This window comes from Leucoraja erinacea, chromosome 15, assembly GCF_028641065.1.
Source record: "Leucoraja erinacea ecotype New England chromosome 15, Leri_hhj_1, whole genome shotgun sequence".
NCBI lineage: Eukaryota > Metazoa > Chordata > Chondrichthyes > Rajiformes > Rajidae > Leucoraja > Leucoraja erinaceus.
Window position 1 is genome coordinate 44,875,723 of NC_073391.1, and position 17,805 is coordinate 44,893,527.

Here is a 17,805-nt window from a genome sequence, read left to right on the forward strand (position 1 = left end):
CCACATTCGCATAGGTGCAGGAGTAGGCCATTCGGCCCTTCGAGCCAGCACCGCCATTCACTGTAATCATGGCTGATCATCCACATTCAGTACCCCGTTCCTGCCTTCTCACCATATCCCCGGACTCCGCTATCTTTAAGAGCTCTGTCTAACTCTCTCTTGAAAGCAACCAGAGAATTGGCCTCCACTGCTTTCTGAGGCAGAGAATTCCATAGATTCGCAACATTCTTGCGTGTCCAACTTGACACCATTCAGATAATAATCTGCCTTCCTGAACTGATCCTGAATCTATATAAATTTGCAAAATGATCACCAATCCGTCCACGTTTTCTAGAGCCACCTCCTTACGTACGATGGGATGCAGACCATCAGGCCCAGGGAATTCATCAGCCTTCAGTCCCATCAGTCTACCCAACATCATTTCCTGCCTTATGTGAATTTTCTTCAGTTCCTCCGTCACCCTAGATCCTCTGGCCACCAGTACTTCAGGGAAATTGTTTGTGTCTTGCTTAGTGAAGACGGATCCCAAGTACCTGTTCAACTCGTCTGCCATTTCCTTGCACCCCTCGCAAGAGAAAGCTAAATAGGTCTCTTAAAGATAGCAGAGTCAGGGGGGTATGGGGAAAAGACAGGAACGGAGTACTGATTGTGGATGATCAGCCATGATCACATTGAGTGGCGGTGCTGACGAAGGGCCGAATGGCCTACTCCTACAGCTATTGTTTGTTGTCTATAATAGATTCACCTGTTTCAGTCTTCAAGAGTACAACTTTAGTCTAAACTACTTTCTTTCCTCTTCACATACCTAAATAAGATTTTGCTATCTGTTATATTATTGGCTAGCTTATTGGTACCTCATCATTTAGGTAGACGTTGCTTATGTCGGTAGATCGGAGACAACCAGTGATGCCAGTGGCAGCTGGCATTCAAGGATGAGTCTATCTTCTTTGCACGTGTAGATCTTTCCCAAACAGGGCAGGAGTATTCTGCAGCAGAGGGGAGCAGGATGCTAAGTCTGTATTACGTACTGTTGTTGGTTTGGCACCCCAGTTGGTGGTGGTGAGTTTGTTCAATATTTTGTTCTGGGTGCCCTCAATTGCTTTAGTTTTTTCCACATGTGCCTTGAATGTTAAGCAGCGCTGGACTGTGACTCCAATGTAGACAGGGTTTGGGCAATGGGTTAGTGGGAGTCCTCGCCATGTGACGTGTATTTGATGGTCGGCCTATTGGTTCCTCAAGTGGAATGCACAGGCCTGTGTGTTCGATGGGTTGGCACGCAGCTGGTTTTCCTCATAGTATGAAGATAAAGCGGCGAGTGCCTCTGTCAGCGTTCTCTCAACATCTTGGAACTGTGTACCCGGTGCTGTTATACAGAGATCATCAGCATAGATCAAACGCATAGTTACCAAGTCAGTTGGCTGGTCAGCGGAGTAGATGTTGTGCAGGATCGGCACCAGAACAATTCCTTGAGGGAGGCCGCTCTTCTGTCTTCGCCATCTGCTCCGTTTCCCTCCTTTCTCGACAAAGAGCCTTCGATTTTGGAGCATCGTTTGCATTAGCTCGGTTAGATGCGGATCTTTTGTCATCTCAAGGATCTGGTAGAGGAGTCGTTTGTGGTTGATAGTGTTGGATGCTGCTGACACATCGACAAACATTGCTCCCGTCATTTGCCCTTGTTCGAAGCCATCTTCGATATGTTGCGTTATGTTGAGGAGCTGGCTTGTTGTGGACTTTGTGCATTGTGGATGATTGTGGATGATCAGCAATGATCACAGTGAATGGCGGTGCTGGCTCGAAGGGCCGAATGGCCTACTCCTGCACCTATTGTCTACTGTCTATTGTCCACTGTCTCATTCCTGTGAATGCCTCCGTCCGGGACCCGGGACCCACCCATTTCTTCCACCACATCTCCTCCTTCCTCACTTCCCCCTTTATCCCTCTCTCCGGCTTTATATACTTTACTCCCTTTTCACGCCCCCTCCTTATCTGACATCGTCTTGTTTCGCTGTATACGACTTGTCCGCTTCTATCACCCTCTTGTCTACTATTAATCTCTGGCTTTTGTCCACAAAATCAGTCAATCAAAACCTTCCTCCGCTTATCCACCTATCACTTGCCAGGCTTTATCGTGCCCTTATCTAGTTTCTCGTTTCTCCTCCCTACAACAAACGGTGGTCTGAAGGGGGATCCCAAACGGAATTGTCGCTTATTCATGGCCTCGGGAAAAGAGAACGGAAAAAGGAGTATTATTCAAAATGTGAGAATTCAATGGTCAAAGGTTGTAAGATACCCACACGGAATACGAAGTGCCCTTCTTCCAGTGTGGCCTGACGGTGGCAATGGAGAAGGCCCAGGAGAGGATTTTTAATTGTGTTTTTTTTTTCTTGAATGTAATGGCATCTCTTGGCGAGCCCGAATTCCCTCTCTGGGATTTCAAACGCTATAAAAGGTCACGCTATATTACAACACCGAGCCAGTGGGATCTCTGGAGCTTGAGACTACGCATTGTTGTGACTGAAAAAAATGCACGGGCGAGTGACGGACCCTTTCTTCGTCCTTTACTACCCTATTCTGGGAGCTGTTGGAGTTCCAGGTAACGTCCTGTGATGATTGATGCTGTCGGCGGATAATGGCAAACAGCCCGTTTTTCACGCGTTGTTCTCGGCAGGTAGCAACGAGCAAATGCTGATTGCTCAATATGTACGATGGCACAATTTTGTATTTTACAAAGCAGGAGATTTGAGTAGGAGATTTATTTCCATAGAATTTCCACGACCTTGTCATTAACCAGATATTTTCAGTGCGGAATTTTCCAGGATTTGCGATTTTCACGACTGTATTATCATGCGTACTTTGGACAATTCCAGTCATATTTAAAAGACGGTAACGCAGTTCTCGGATTGCCGATCTATACTTTCGGGGAGAAAGATTTCGGACGCTGCCACGGGAATCTGAGTTTATATGCTGAATTGAAAATATAGCTTTGTGCTCAGGCTTTGTCAGAACTCCCAGCTGATATTCATCGGATGAGAGGTACAGGAGCATGAGCTGCAGAACCAGCAGGATGCTACACAGCTTCTTTCCGCAGGCAATAAGACTGGTTAACGGACTGTGTCCCCTCCCCATATATCATACACCAACACATCTAACCTCGCCCATACTTTGACAGCTGGGCACCTGCCAAAGCAAAGTCACTGTTCGGACTGAATGTCTTATTATTTCAATTTTTAGGCCTATTTTAGATATGGTAATTTTAATTTTTAAAGCTATATGTATTTATTCTGTTTTTATTAACCGCACTGATGGGAACTGATGGAGAAACATTGTTTTTCGTTTCATCTGTGTATGTAAGTACTCAGTTAAAATGACATTAAAGTAAATACTGAAAATACTGAATACTGAATAATACACTGCCTCCCAAACCTGGTCACTTATTTTAAGGTTTGGGTTTATTTTTAGCACGTGTACCGAGGTGCAGCGAAAAACTTTGTTTTGCATGCTATTCATTCAATACGATCAAATAATACTATACATCAATACAATCAAACCAAACCAAGGTCTAATAGACAGAGCGAAGGGAGTGATGGAGAGTGTGGAACATAGTTCTCGGTATTACACACTAACGGATCCGAAGATACAATCCAAAGTCCACAATGAGGTAGAGGGGAATCTCTGTATCCTGGCTAATGACAGAGCCGTTCCGAAGGATGATAACATAAGCTATTTCTGAGTCTGGTGCTACGCGCGTTCGATCCTCCGTTTCGTTTGCCCGACCGGACTAGGGAGAGAAAGGAATTATCCAGCTGGGAAAGGTCTTTGATTAGGTTTGTTCGAGTGTGGAGTGTAACGTCCAGAGAAACTGCATCATTTCAATCCCTGAACCTAGATCTGACGCGAACCTTCTCATTTGTATGCAATGAGTAATTGTTTTCCTCAAGTATTTTTTTTTCTTTACATTAGGTAACTTGGTGACGATTGGGATCCTGTTCCGCGGAAGATGCGGTCTCTCCCGTTGCATCACTTGGTATTTACTATCGATGGCGCTGACCGATCTTCTGGTCCTCATGACGGCGGTGATTTTGAACCGGACCACCACCATTTATTTCCCTGCCTCCTTCCTCTCTATCACTCCAGTCTGTAGCGTCAAAGTCGCTCTGTCCTACGCGGTCAGGGACAGCTCCGTCTGGTTAACGGTCGCGTTCACTTTCAATCGATTCGTCGTCATTAGTTGCCAAAAGCTGAGACAAAAATACTGCACGGAGAGAATGGCGGTTGTTGTAATAGCGTCAGTCTGCATTGTGAGCTTTGTGAGAAATATACCGACTTACTTCGAATTTCGACCTTTATATATGGACGACGGTGTTCCTTGGTACTGCATGATCAAGTCAAGTTACTACACTGATCCTTTTTGGAAAATGTTTGATACTCTCGACCAGATTATTAACCCCTGTGCCCCCTTCGTCCTGCTGTTACTGCTCAACCTTCTGACGGTCAGGGATATCCTGGCGGCCAACAGAGCCCGCAAGAGGCTCCGGGTCCAGAGTCACGGGGAGCATAAGAGAGACCCCGAGATGGTGAACCGTAAGAAATCCATCATTTTGCTCTTCAGTATTTCAGGAAATTTCATCGTGCTCTGGGCCACACACGTTGTCAATTTCTTGTCCGTTAAAATAAGCAAACGTAGTTATGCATCGGGGTCGATTCTGCAAGAAAGCGCGAACGCGTTGCTGCTTCTCAGCTGTTGCACCAACACGTGTATTTACGCGGGGACTCAGAAGAAATTCAGAGAGGAATTCAGAAATGCAATAACATACCCATTGAGAGTGATTAAAGTACTAAGAGATGGAACCACCCGATTTAATTGCAAATTTTGAGCAGGAACTCTCAGCAGAGTTTCATCTCAACTGTAAGTGAGATTAAACTAAAATCCATTTCCCCATGTACTTTGCAGGCTATAGACTGATTATCTGTCCGTGCGTGCTATTATTTTATTTAAGTTAAGCATTTACGTTCATGCGTTTCGGAGAAGAATTCAAAAATGCCATAACATACCCACTGAGAATGATGAAAACATTGAAGTCATGAAATCAGTATTCAAAATCACTTTGCCTAAATTAAACTGAAAACACTCAACAGAATGAAAAGAACAAGCAGATATAATGTATTGGAGTTTGGTGATGAAAGTTACAAAATCTATTTCAATATTTTCGAAAAGTTGTGTCGGGAACATTGATTCCTTATTCGGCCGTAAGGTAATCGTAGAGAACCATCAACTAGAAACGTGTCAGCCTCGGTGGCGAATGCCTTCCCTCCATGTTGTTGGGACGCGCTTTCCAGGATTTCAAGAAACATAGAAACATGTTAGGTGCAGCCATTCGGCCATTCGAGCCTGGCCATTTAATATGATCATGGCTGATCATCCAACTCAGTATCCCGTACCTGCCTTCTCTCCATACCCTCTGATCCCCTTGGCCACAAGGGCCACATCTAACTCCCTCTTAAATATAGCCAATGAACTGGCCTCAACTACCCTCTGTGGCAGAGAGTTCCAGAGATTCACCACTCTCTGTGTGAAAAAAGTTCTCCTCATCTCGGATTTAAAGGATTTCCCCCTTATCCTTAAGCTGTGACCCATTGTCCTGGACTTCCCCAACATCGGGAACAATCTTCCTGCATCTAGCCTGTCCAACCCCTTAAGAATCAGCACGGACATTGTGGGCCGATGGGCCTGCCCCTCTGCTCTGCTGTTTTGTATTCATACCATTGATCGCGAAGTCCACCCATCCGCCCCCCCCCCCCCCCCCCCCCCCCCCGAATACGGCCAAACTACCGTGAATCCATTTGGAACTGTGAAATTCCATTCATTCATAATTTTCCCCCCAAAATGCGTGGTTAGCGTACTTTGGCTGGCAATGGAAACCAACCTCAGTTCTGAATATATCTAATCAATCAATCCCACCGCTCTCTGGGTAGAGACTCCCAAAAATGTTGAACAATGACAACTCGCTAGAACTTAGAAGATTGAGGGGGGATCTTATAGAAACTTACAAAATTCTTAAGGGGTTGGACAGGCTATATGCAGGAAGATTGTTCCCGATGTTGGGGAAGTCCAGAACAAGGGGTCACAGTTTAAGGATAAAGGGGAAATCTTTTAGGACTGAGATGACAAAGACATTTTTTACACGGAGAATCTCTGGAATTCTCTGCACAGAATGTAGCTGAGGCCAATTCACTGGCTATATTTAAGAGGGAGTTAGATGTGGCCCTTGTGGCTAAAGGAATCATGGGGTATGTAGAAAAAGCAGGTACCGGATACTGAGTTGGATGATCAGCCATGATCATATTGAATGGCGGTGCAGGCTCGAAGGGCCTAACGGCCTACTCCTGCACCTATTTTCTATGTTATTTTGTTTCTATTAACCTTTCTCATTCATCACATGTTGAAGCTCCGCCTCCACATCTGAACTCCCTCGTGAGGGTAAAGACCCTTGCATTCATGCACCCTAGCAAACAACTTCGGAATCTCGGGTGTTTCCACGTTTTCTGCTTTCTCCTGCAACTAATAAATTTACCCGCTGAATTATTTGTCATTACACAACCAATTAATCCCAAGAATCAACGATTAAGTTTCTTTGCCCAGATACCAAATAATCCTTTCTTAAAACGAAAAGAAATTCTGCAAAGGTGTCGTTTAAAGATATCCCAAGGCTCCTCCATTCGTTATAATAACGGCCTGTGCTTCATTTGCATTCCGATCCACTTGTGATTGCACACCAATATCTTGAGGTTTATCCACAATGACGCACAGCACAGATGAGCCATATTGTGTAGTTACTCTCCATTGAAGTGGTGTCAGTCAAAGGATCCAACACCACAGAACAAGTCTGTAGGCCATATTTCCAGGCTGTTCAGAAAGTGTCCGTTTGCTCTGATCCTACCATAATACATTTAATTCTCCCCACGACATTCCCATCCAAATTCATTCCAAACTCCGCAACTCACCTGTGCGTCATGGACAATTTACAGCGGAAAGTTAATGTTGTGCTGAAATCCTCTTGCAACAAAGAGCGGCGCAGCGGCGCAGCGGTAGAGTTGTTGTCTTATACTGTCAGAGACCCGGGTTCGATCCTGACTACGGGTGCCGTCTGTACGGAGTGTGTACGTTTTTTTCAGTGATCGCGTGGGGTTTCTCCGGTTGCTTTGGTTTCCTCCCACATTCCAAAGACGTAGAGGGTTTTTTTCTCAGGATATTTGGCTTCAGTGAATTTTACCTAGTGTTAGTGCTTGTGTACGAGGTGATCGCTGGTCGGCGTAGACCCGGTGGGTCTATTTCCACGCGGTATATTCGAACCATCCGCAGCCTGGCAATCGAAACTCCTGCGTCGTGGCGTTCGAAAGTCCCCGCGGCTTGTAGTTCCCCGATGTCCGTCTCTACCAGAGACCGCGGGTTACGCGGTTAAAGTTTCGCAAACTCCCACGTTTGGAGCCCAAAAGATGTCCCACCGACCGGGTTCGCGAGCTCCGTGATGGTAAGTCCTGCAGGCTCCTGCGATGGAAATCCCGGCCGGTATTCTTCAAAGACTTCCAAATCCACGATGTGAGGTCGCAGTGCGGTCGGAGTTACGACCTGGAAATCGAGGAAGAGATTAGAAAAAGCCCCCCCCCCCCCCCCCCCCCCCCCCCCCCCACACACACACACACACACAACTAAAACAAGATAATCAACACGTACAAAACAGACACCAAAATAAGGAAGGGATAGGCGAGGCAGCCATTGCTGTACTATCACCCCTCCCCCTTTCCCCGTTTCGTTCCACCTATATCCCTCCTTCTGGATTTACATTTCACTCCTCTTTTGACCCTATCTGACGCGCATGCATCCCCTTTTATTCCCCTTCTGTGTCATTTTTTCCCAATCTTAACTCGTTTTCGCCTCTGTCCTTTGTCCACCCACCTGCTAATCACATATAATCAATATATAAGCACTCTTTCAGCACTTACTTAAGAATGCATGTCAGCATTGCCCATGCTGTTCATGTCAGATTAGTCGCGCTGTTGATCGATAATTAAAACAAAACATTTTGTTCATGTTTAAAATATGGAGAGAAAATGGCATGACCATGTTGGGATAGGTCTTTGTTTATGTTGATTTTGCTGACAACTTCACATTGTTTCCTGTCATAAACAGACTTTGAGACCTGTGTTCCCCAGACAAATCTTTGACAAAAGTTGTGAATTGTCAAGGTCCAGCACCTATCCCAGCAGTACTCCATTGGTCATGGTCTGCCAATCTGAGAAAGGTTCAAATATTCCCACATATTGCTTCCTGTCTAATAATCATGTATCAACCCATATCAACGTACTATACCCGATTCCTTGCATTAGTGTTTTTAATAAGACAGTGTGAAAACCTATCACGAAGCCTTTTGAAAATCTGAATACAATATATATTTCTCTTTCCCCTTATATATGCTACTCGCAATGTCATTAAAGAGATCGAATAGATTCGTCAAATATTACTTATTTATCACATATTAATGTTGACTGCTGAATCCCATTATTTGTATTTCAGATGGATTCCAGAATTTTGCAACTGTCTCGTGTGAGGCTCAGGGTTCAATAGTTCATTATTTTCTCTCTCACTCCTTTGTCTCGGGAGCGGGTTATGGGGAAGGGGAGGGGGGGGGGGGTGGGAGACAGTGTTAATTTATGTAAATGTGAATCCATGGGTGGGTTTGGGGAGGGAGGGAGTGTAAAAAGTATGAGTATGTGAATGTTTGAAGTTCTTTTAAATGGAGAGACACAGTAATCTCGTTGTATGTGACACATGCAATGACAATAAAGCATTCTGATTCTGATTCTGATTCTGATTCTGATTCTAAAATAGCGGCGTCACATTTGTTTTCCTCCAATATTCAGAACAATACCAATAGCTGTAGAGGTTCAAAATATGTTTTTAAACAATTGCATCCACAAATTCTGCATCTGAAGTGCAGACCACCACTACATTGGGTATCATGAGATAGCAACTTCACTAACCATCCCAATAATTTCACCTGTATTAATATCAAACCCGTTCAATCCCCCATTCTATTAGATCCAGTGTTTACCAACGAAGATTAACGCAATTTTTTATTTAATTCCTCATTTTATTTGATTTCTCTTTTCCAATTTTCAATAACCCAGTCACTAGATATTGGAGACCCGGGTTTTCTTTCTGATATTTCCTATTCTGCAAACTCAAAGAATCCGGTATAGTCTGTTTTCACGGTCATTCGCCACTCGCATTTTGAACGATCCTGTCTTGATCAACTTCATGGTGCGCATCACAAAGTCTAGGGGTGAAAGGAGGGGGGGGTGGGGGTAAAAGGGTCTCGGCTGAAGAGAGGAGGGACGGAACATAGAGCTGAACGGACGTCTCAAAGGTTTCAAATGTATTTTATTGTCACGAGTACAGTGATATGCGAATTACCATAGAACCTTGCTGAAAAAAAAGTAACAAGTCACACAAGTACATAAAAGTTTACATAAACATCCACCATAGTGGATTCCTCACATTCCTCATTGTGATGGAAGGCAATAGAGCCCAGTCTTCTTCCTCTTTATTCTCCCGCGGTCGGTGCAGTAGAACCATCCGTCGGGGCGATCGAAGTTCTCGGGGCCGGCGCGGTCAAAGCTCCTGCGGCTTGGAGCTCCCGAAAACAGTCCCTAACCCGAGACCGCGAACTCCACGATGTTAAAGTCCGCTGGCTCCCGCAGTCGGAGCTCTGAGCTCGGCCCCTGGCAAAGGCCGCCGAAAACAAGCTAAAGAACACACAAAAACATACCTTGAACACATACTATTAAAACAACGAAGAAGGAAGGGACAGGCAGACTGTTGGCGAGGTAGCCATTGCTGGCGCCACCCGATGGTATCTTACATTTTATATTTCAGCTGGTCCATGAAAGGCTGATCCGATGTTTCGCGCGCGTATGTTTGTGAATGTGTTTATTTGGGCCTGTGGAGGATCATCATTTTACAATTATTAGGTATAGATGGGTAACATTTCGGATGGGACCTTCTTTAACACTGATTGAGATAGGGGGAGACATCGGGAAATGTGCGGGACTGTAGAATGTCCGGCACATGATAGATGGACGCAGGTGAGATGGGATTTGATTCGCAGATGGATGGAGCAAGGGACGAATGCTGGAGATGAAACAAAAACACGAGTGCTCTACTGCAGCTGCTCTCCCCTTAACCCCCCCCCCCCCCCTCCCCACACTTATTTCTTTAATTACTTACTTATTTACTGTTATTAGTGACCCCTTTTTTTTAGTACCTTTTGTTTCGTTTATCTTACCATATTTGTGTGGATGTGTATGTATGTTTGTTTGTCCCGTTTGGTTCCGACCTGATTTGGGTGGGTTGAAGGTGGGTAAGGGTAAGGGCTTTGAGGGTCGCTTACATACTGTTGCACAATTATGCCTTGACTGTCGCTGTCTGTTATCATTGTATGTATGCAAATTGCTGTGAAATTCAAATAAAAAGATTTAAATCAAAAACACGAGTGTCTCAGATAAGATGATGAGGGCAGTGAAATGAAACGCCAGCTGGAGGAGGCTGGGGTGGGCCGTGTGTTGAGAATAGGGGCAGGATAAGGGAAGAAATGGGTGGGCACTGGGGGTGTGGGGGAGTTGAGTGGGGCGAACGGTGCACAGGAAAGAGAAAGGCAATAGCAGTCGTTATTTAAAATTGGTGAATTCTATGTCCAGCAATTTTTCACACATTGAGTGGCAAATCTCTGGAGCTCTCTGCCACAGAATGTAGTTGAGGCCAGTTCATTGGCTATATTTAAGAGGGAGTTAGATGTGGCCCTTGTGGCTAAAGGAATCAGGGGGTATGGAGAGAAGGTAGGTACAGGATACTGAGTTGGATGTTCAGCCATGATCATATTGAATGGCGGTGCAGGCTGGAAGGGCCGAATGGCCTACTCCTGCACATATTTTCTATGTTTCTATGTTTCTATGTATACCTTTGGTTTGGATACCCAAGCAAACTGTGAGGTTCGCGTGTGGCTTTACGCTGGCAATGCAGAAGGCCCGTTAGGGAATTATTTAATATGTTTTTAATCTAATCTTGTCTCTTGGAGAGACCTAATTCCCTCACTGGGGTTTTCAGCAATATATAGGGGGGGTCATGCGATTAGAACACCGAACCATTTGAGCTAGCGACAACACATTCAGTTCTGACCGAAAAATGCACGCGCAAGTGACGGACCCTTTCTTCGCCATTTACTATCCTATTCTGGGTGCTGTGGGAGTTCCAGGTAACGCGATGATTGGTGCTTTGGTTGGATAAACTCAAACTGTCTCGCAACGTGCAGCGAACGGCTCGTTATTCATGCATTATTTCTCCACAGTAGCATTTATCAAATGCTGATCGCTCAAGATGCACAATTGACACAATTTGCAATGGAGTATTTTACAAAGATTGATCCGGAGTTTTATTTCCACTAAATTTCCACGACTAGCTCCGTCATTTACCAGAGGTTTGAAGTATGGATTTCGCATAAACTTTCAACGTCCCCGTTGTGCTCTGGTAGTGTGTTCTCTAGCTTGCTTTGTTTAATTCCACTAATAATAATAATAATAATAATAATAATAATAATAATAATAATAATAATAATAATAATAATAATAATAATAATAATAATAATAATAATAATAATAATAATAATATTTTATTGTCATTTGGTATGCAGCTTCCAACCATGTCAAAAAAAATGTTTTAAAAAACTGCGACGTGATCATCTGAGGGAGACAGTCCAGGTGGGATGGGGGCACTCAGCAGGGCCGGTTCAGAGCCGCTATAGCTCTGGGAATGAAGCTGTTTCTGAGTCTGGAGGTTCGGGCATAGAAGGCCTTGTAACGTCTGCCGGAGGGAAGTAGTTCGAACAGTCCATTACAAGGGTGTGAGGAGTCTTTATGGATGCTGATGGCCTTCCTGAGGCACCTTGTGTGGTAGATGCCCTCCAAGGCTGGTAGCTGTGTCCCAATAATCCTCTGCGCTTTGTGTACGACGAGCTGAAGAGCTCTCCTCTCCGCCTCCGTGCAGCTGAGATACCACACAGAGATGCCATACGTTGATATGCTCTCTGTGGTGCAACATTATATGAAATAATGTTGACACTGTTCTGGGATTATCGATCTAATTTTCCACGAGAAGGATTTCCGCCTCTGCTGTGGGAATCAGAGTTTTTACGGCTGTGGTCTTGGAACGATATAGCAATTGTAACGTTCCGAGCAACTGCATCATTTCGACCACAGGACAGGGATCTGATGTAAAATCCTTCATTTCTGCGAGCTGCTTATTCGATGATTAATGCACACTTTAATTACGTCTTATTTTTTCTTGTCAATAGGTAATTTGGCGACGATTGTGATACTGTACCGTGGAAGGTGCGGTCTCTCCCGCTGCATCACTTGGTACCTACTGTCGATGGCGCTGACCGATCTTCTGGTCCTCATCACGGCGGTGATTTTGAACCGGATCACGACCACTTACTTCCCAGCCTCCATCCTCTCCATCACTCCAGTCTGTAGTCTCAAAATCGCCCTATTTTACGCGGCCAGGGACAGCTCAGTCTGGTTAACGGTAGCTTTCACCTTTAATCGATATGTAGTCATTAGTTGCCAAAAGCTGAAACCAAAATACTGCACCAGGAGAATGGCGGTTGCTGTAACAGTCACAATCTCCGTGGTGAGCTGTGTGAAAAACATACCCGCTTACTTCGAATATGAACCTTTATATGCGCTTGACGGCCTTCCGTGGTACTGCGTAATCAAATCAAGTTACTACACTGATCCGTTCTGGAGAGTGTTTGATACTTTCGACCGCATTATGAATCCCTGCGTCCCCTTCCTCCTGTTATTACTGCTCAACCTCCTGACGGTCAGGGACATCCTGGTGGCCAACAGAGTCCGCAGAAGGCTCCGGGTCCAGACAAGAGAGGAGAATCGGAAGGACCCCGAGATGGAGAACCGTCGGAGGTCCATTATTTTGCTCTTCAGTATTTCTGGAAGTTTCGTCCTCCTATGGGCCACACATGTCGTTAATTTCTTGTACGTGCAATTTACGAAGGGGAACTATGCATCGGGGTCGATTCTGCAAGAAAGCGCGAACGCGCTGCTGCTTCTCAGCTGTTGCACCAACACGTGCATTTATGCGGTGACCCAAAAGAAATTCAGAGAAGAATTCAAAAATGCAATAACATACCCACTTAGAATGATTCAAGTATTGAAGTATTGAAATCAGTATTTAAAGTTACTTAGTCTCAATTAAACTGAAAACACTTCACACAATGACAGAATAAGAATATGAAATTTAATGGGAGTTGATGATCAAAGTTACTTAATTTATTTTATTCTATTTATCTTTGGTGATGTGTGTGTCAACATTGATTCTCCCTTCTCCATTCATCATTAAGATAATCATGGAAAACTATCAAGTTACATCGTGGTAGCTCCTTTGGTGAAATTAACTCCCTCAATGTTTTGGTTGTTATTTCTAGGCTATTGTGGGCCGAAGAGCCTGTTCCTCTGCTATACTGTTGCCTGTCTATACCATTGATTCTGGTCGCCTTGTCACCACGTCTTCCATCAGCTGGTAGATTTTCAATTTCAGTAAATATTACCTTGCTCTCTACCCGAAGAAATACACTGCAGCAAAATTAAATTCTTCCAGCCTCTTCGAACTGCGAAAAAAATCATGCAATACTTTTTTTCCCTGAAAGCTTTCATGAAGTCTGGAATTGGGAATCAGTGTCAGATCCGAATATGTTCAACCACCCACTGGCGCCGCTCTCTGCCCCATTTCTTAACTCTCCCCATGTGGGCAAACATTCTTTCATCCACCTCATCAAAGACCTCAGAATTCTGGATGTTTCGGCACAATCCGCTTTTCTCGTAAACAATAACCCCCCCCCATGCTGAAGTCATCCTCATTACCTCACCATTTAATCCAAGTAAACAAAAATCAAATTTCTCTGCCTCGATGCCAACCATTCTATATCATTTCTACAAAGAAAACCAGTTCATTGGCTATATTTAACAGGGAGTTAGATGTGGCCCTTGTGGCTAAAGGGATCAAGGGATCAACATTGGGCTTCAACATCGGGAGAAAAATGGAGAGCAGGGGAGAGAAAAAGACCTTGCATTCCAATACAGTGAGGAGGAGGTTCGCTGTGATGGAGGTTTGTGTGCATTAGATTGGTTGTGTGTCTAGTATGAATCGTTTTTGTTTGTATGGCTGTAGAAACAGAGTTTCGTTTGAGCCTCACTGAGGTTCAAATGACAATAAATATTGTAGTGTATTGTAGATTGGCGATATTTCTGACCGGGACCGTCCGAAGCCCTAAGATTAGCAGTACTAGGGAGGGAAAGTTGGAAAACTGGGGGCAAATGATAAGTGTACACTAGTGCGAAGGGATTTGATTCGCAGATAGATGTAGCAAGCGACAAAAGCTGGAGCTGACAAGGAGACAAAACCGTGCCAGAAAAGATGATGGGGAATTGTAAAGTCTAGTGGAAGAAGCCGGGAGGGGGGGGGGGGGGGGGGGGGGGGTATTTCAGTATAGGGCGGAATAGTGGGAGATATGAATGCGCACCGACTGCTGGGGGAGGGTGGGTGTGGAGTGCGGTGCAGTGCAAAGACAAACGGAATGGCGGGTGTTATTAAAAATTGGTAAATGCAATGTTTTTACCATGGTCTTTTATTCTACCCAAGCTAAATACGAGGTGTCCTGCCTCTAGTTTGCACCTGACATTACGCTGGCAACGGAGAAGCCCCAGGAGAGGATCACTTTTTCTTTTCGTTGCATGTCATCTTATCTCTTGGCGAGGCATAATTCCCTCTCCGGGGCTTCAACCAATATATAAAGAGATCCTGTGATTACAACACCGAGCCAAGATGTTCTCTGCGGCTTGAGACGACACATTGCGTTTTGACAGAAAATGCACGTGCAAGTGACGTATCCTTTCTTCGCCATCTACTATCCTATTCTGTGTGCTGTCGGAGTTCCAGGTACAGATCTGTGAATTATTGCTATGGGTGGATATAGCAAATTGTCCAGCGACTCCTCGCAAATGGTTCGTTTTTCATATGTTCTCGATATCTATCAAATGCTGATCGCTCATAATTGGTAACGGGTGTCATGTATTACGGGGTCACTGAAGGAATATGGGATTAGGAGGCAGAGATCAGCCAAGATTGAATGGCGGAATAGACTCCATTGGCGTACTGGCCCAATCGTGCTCGAATACCGTGTAAACCTGTGAAAATGCACAGTTGTTCCAATTTGAATTGGAGAATTTTACAAAGGTTGAGCCGGAGGCTTATTTCCACAAACCCCCCACGATCGGGTCCTTGTCATGAACCAGAGACTTGAAATGTGGCTTTAACATAGAGTTGCAGTGATCCTACGAAGTTTTGGGAGTGCGTTGCAATGCGTATTCCGTTTAATTCAAGTTATATTAAAACACTTTGACTGAGTTGTCGGATTACCGATCCGTGCTTGCACGGACAAGAATTCCCTTCTGCGAGTAGATAGGGTGGTAAAGAAAGCTTTTGGTGTGCTGGCCTACATAAATCAGAGCATTGAGTATAGAAGTTGGGATGTAATGTTAAAATTGTACAAGGCATTGGTGAGGCCAATTCTGGAATATTGTGTACAATGTTGGTCGCCTAATTGTAGAAAGGATGTCAACAAAATAGAGAGAGTTCAGGGGAGATTTACCAGAATGTTGCCTGGGTTTCAGCAACTAAGTTACAGAGAAAGGTTGAACAAGTTAGGTCTTTATTCTTTGGAGCGCAGAAGGTTAAGGAGCGACTTGATAGAGGTCTTTAAAATGATGAGAGGGATAGACAGAGTTGACGTGGATACACTTTTCCCATTGAGAGTAGGGACGATTCAAACAAGAGGACATGACTTGAGAATTAAGGGACAGAAGTTTAGGGGTAACATGAGGGGGGACTTCTTTACTCAGCTGTGTGGAATGAGCTTCCAGTGGAAGTGGTGGAGGCAGGTTCAATGTTATAATTTATAAATAAATTGGACAGGTATATGGACGGGAAAGGAATGGAGGGTTATGATCTGAGTGCAGGTAGATGAAACTAGGGGAAAATAAGTGTTCGGCACGGACTTGAAGGGCCGAGATGGCCTGTTTTCCGTGCTGTAATTGTTATATAATTACATGAGTTATCGGATTACCGATCCGTGCTTGCACGGGCAAGAATTTCCTTCTGCGAAGGGTATCCGAGTTTCGACGGGTGCGGTATTCTATTTAAAGACCGAGGAATTGCAAATTCGCTAACCACTGCATCATTTAATCTCTGTATGGGGATCTGGTGTGAAACTTCTCATTTCCTTCAGCCGCCCGTTTAATGAGTAATGGTCGCCTTATTGACGTATGTTTTTCCATGACATTAGGTAACTTGATGACGATTGGCATTCTGTTCCGCGGAAGGTGCGGTCTTTCCCGCTGCATCACATGGTACCTACTTTCGATGGCGCTGACCGATCTTCTGGTCCTCGTGACGGCGGTGCTTTTGAACAGGATCCCTAGCATTTATTTCCCTGTCTCCTTCCTCTCTATCACTCCAGTCTGCAGCCTCAAACTCGCTCTATGCTACGCAGCCAGAGACATGTCCGTCTGGTTAACGGTAGCTTTCACCTTCAATCGATTTGTAGTCATTAGTTGCCAAAAGCTGATACCAAAGTATTGCACGGATAAAATGGTGGCTGTAGTCACAATCACGATATCAGTGGTGAGCTGTGTAAAAAACATACCCGCTTACTTCGAATATGAACCTTTGTATACACTTGGCGGGTTGCCTTGGTACTGCTCAATCAAGTCAAGTTACTACACTGACCTGTTCTGGAGATTGTTTGATACTCTCGACCACATTATTAATCCCTGCGTCCCCTTCCTCCTGCTGTTACTGCTCAACATTCTGACCGTCAGGAATATCCTGGCGGCCAACAGAGCCCGGAAGAGACTCCGGGACCAGAGCAACGCGGTGAATGAGAGAGACCCCGAGATAGAGAACCGAAGGAAATCCATCGTTTTGCTCTTCAGTATTTCAGGAAGTTTCATCGTGCTGTGGGCCACATATGTTGTTAATTTCTTGTACGTGCAATTTACCAAAGGTAACTATGCATCGGGAACGATTCTGCAAGAAAGCGCCAACGCGTTACTGCTTCTGAGCTGTTGCACCAACACGTGTATTTATGCGGGGACTCAGAAGAAATTCAGAGAGGAATTCAAAAATGCAATAACATACCCGCTGAGAATGATTAAAATATTGGCATGATTCACAATTTGCCTAAAATAAAATGAATACCTTCTGCACAATTGACGAACAAGAACATGACATTTATTGGGGTTTTATGATGAACGTTATATAATTCATTATTTAATATGTATTTGTGATCGTTTACTGAAAAGGTCTGTCGAGAACAAGCTCCACATTAATGCCCTGTTCTCCATTCGTCCTTAAGATTATCAAGGAGAACCATCAATTTGAAACGTGCTAGCTTCTTTGGTGAACGCATTCCCACAATGTCGGTGGATTTCGATTTCCAGGATGTTCAGCACGGACGTTGTGGGCCGAAAGGCCTGTTCCTCTGCTGCACAGTTTTATGGTTATTCCGTGAAATCTGATGTCCATATCTTCCATCTGCTAATCGCTTTTCCGTTTCAGTAAATAGTACGATTCCCTCTGTGCAAATGAATACTCCATAACAAAACGTGTTTCTTCCAGAC

The 17,805-nt window shown here is 44.6% G+C and overlaps 1 protein-coding gene across 1 annotated transcript; it reads left to right on the forward strand.

Moving 5' to 3' along the window:
• Positions 1-2,523: 2,523 nt before the first annotated feature.
• On the forward strand, positions 2,524-4,874 carry LOC129703863 (probable G-protein coupled receptor 139). Its single transcript, XM_055646539.1, has 2 exons — positions 2,524-2,593; positions 3,961-4,874. The coding sequence occupies exons 1-2, from the start codon at positions 2,524-2,526 to the stop codon at positions 4,872-4,874; spliced, it is 984 nt and encodes a 327-aa protein (XP_055502514.1).
• The last annotated feature ends 12,931 nt before the right edge of the window (positions 4,875-17,805 follow it).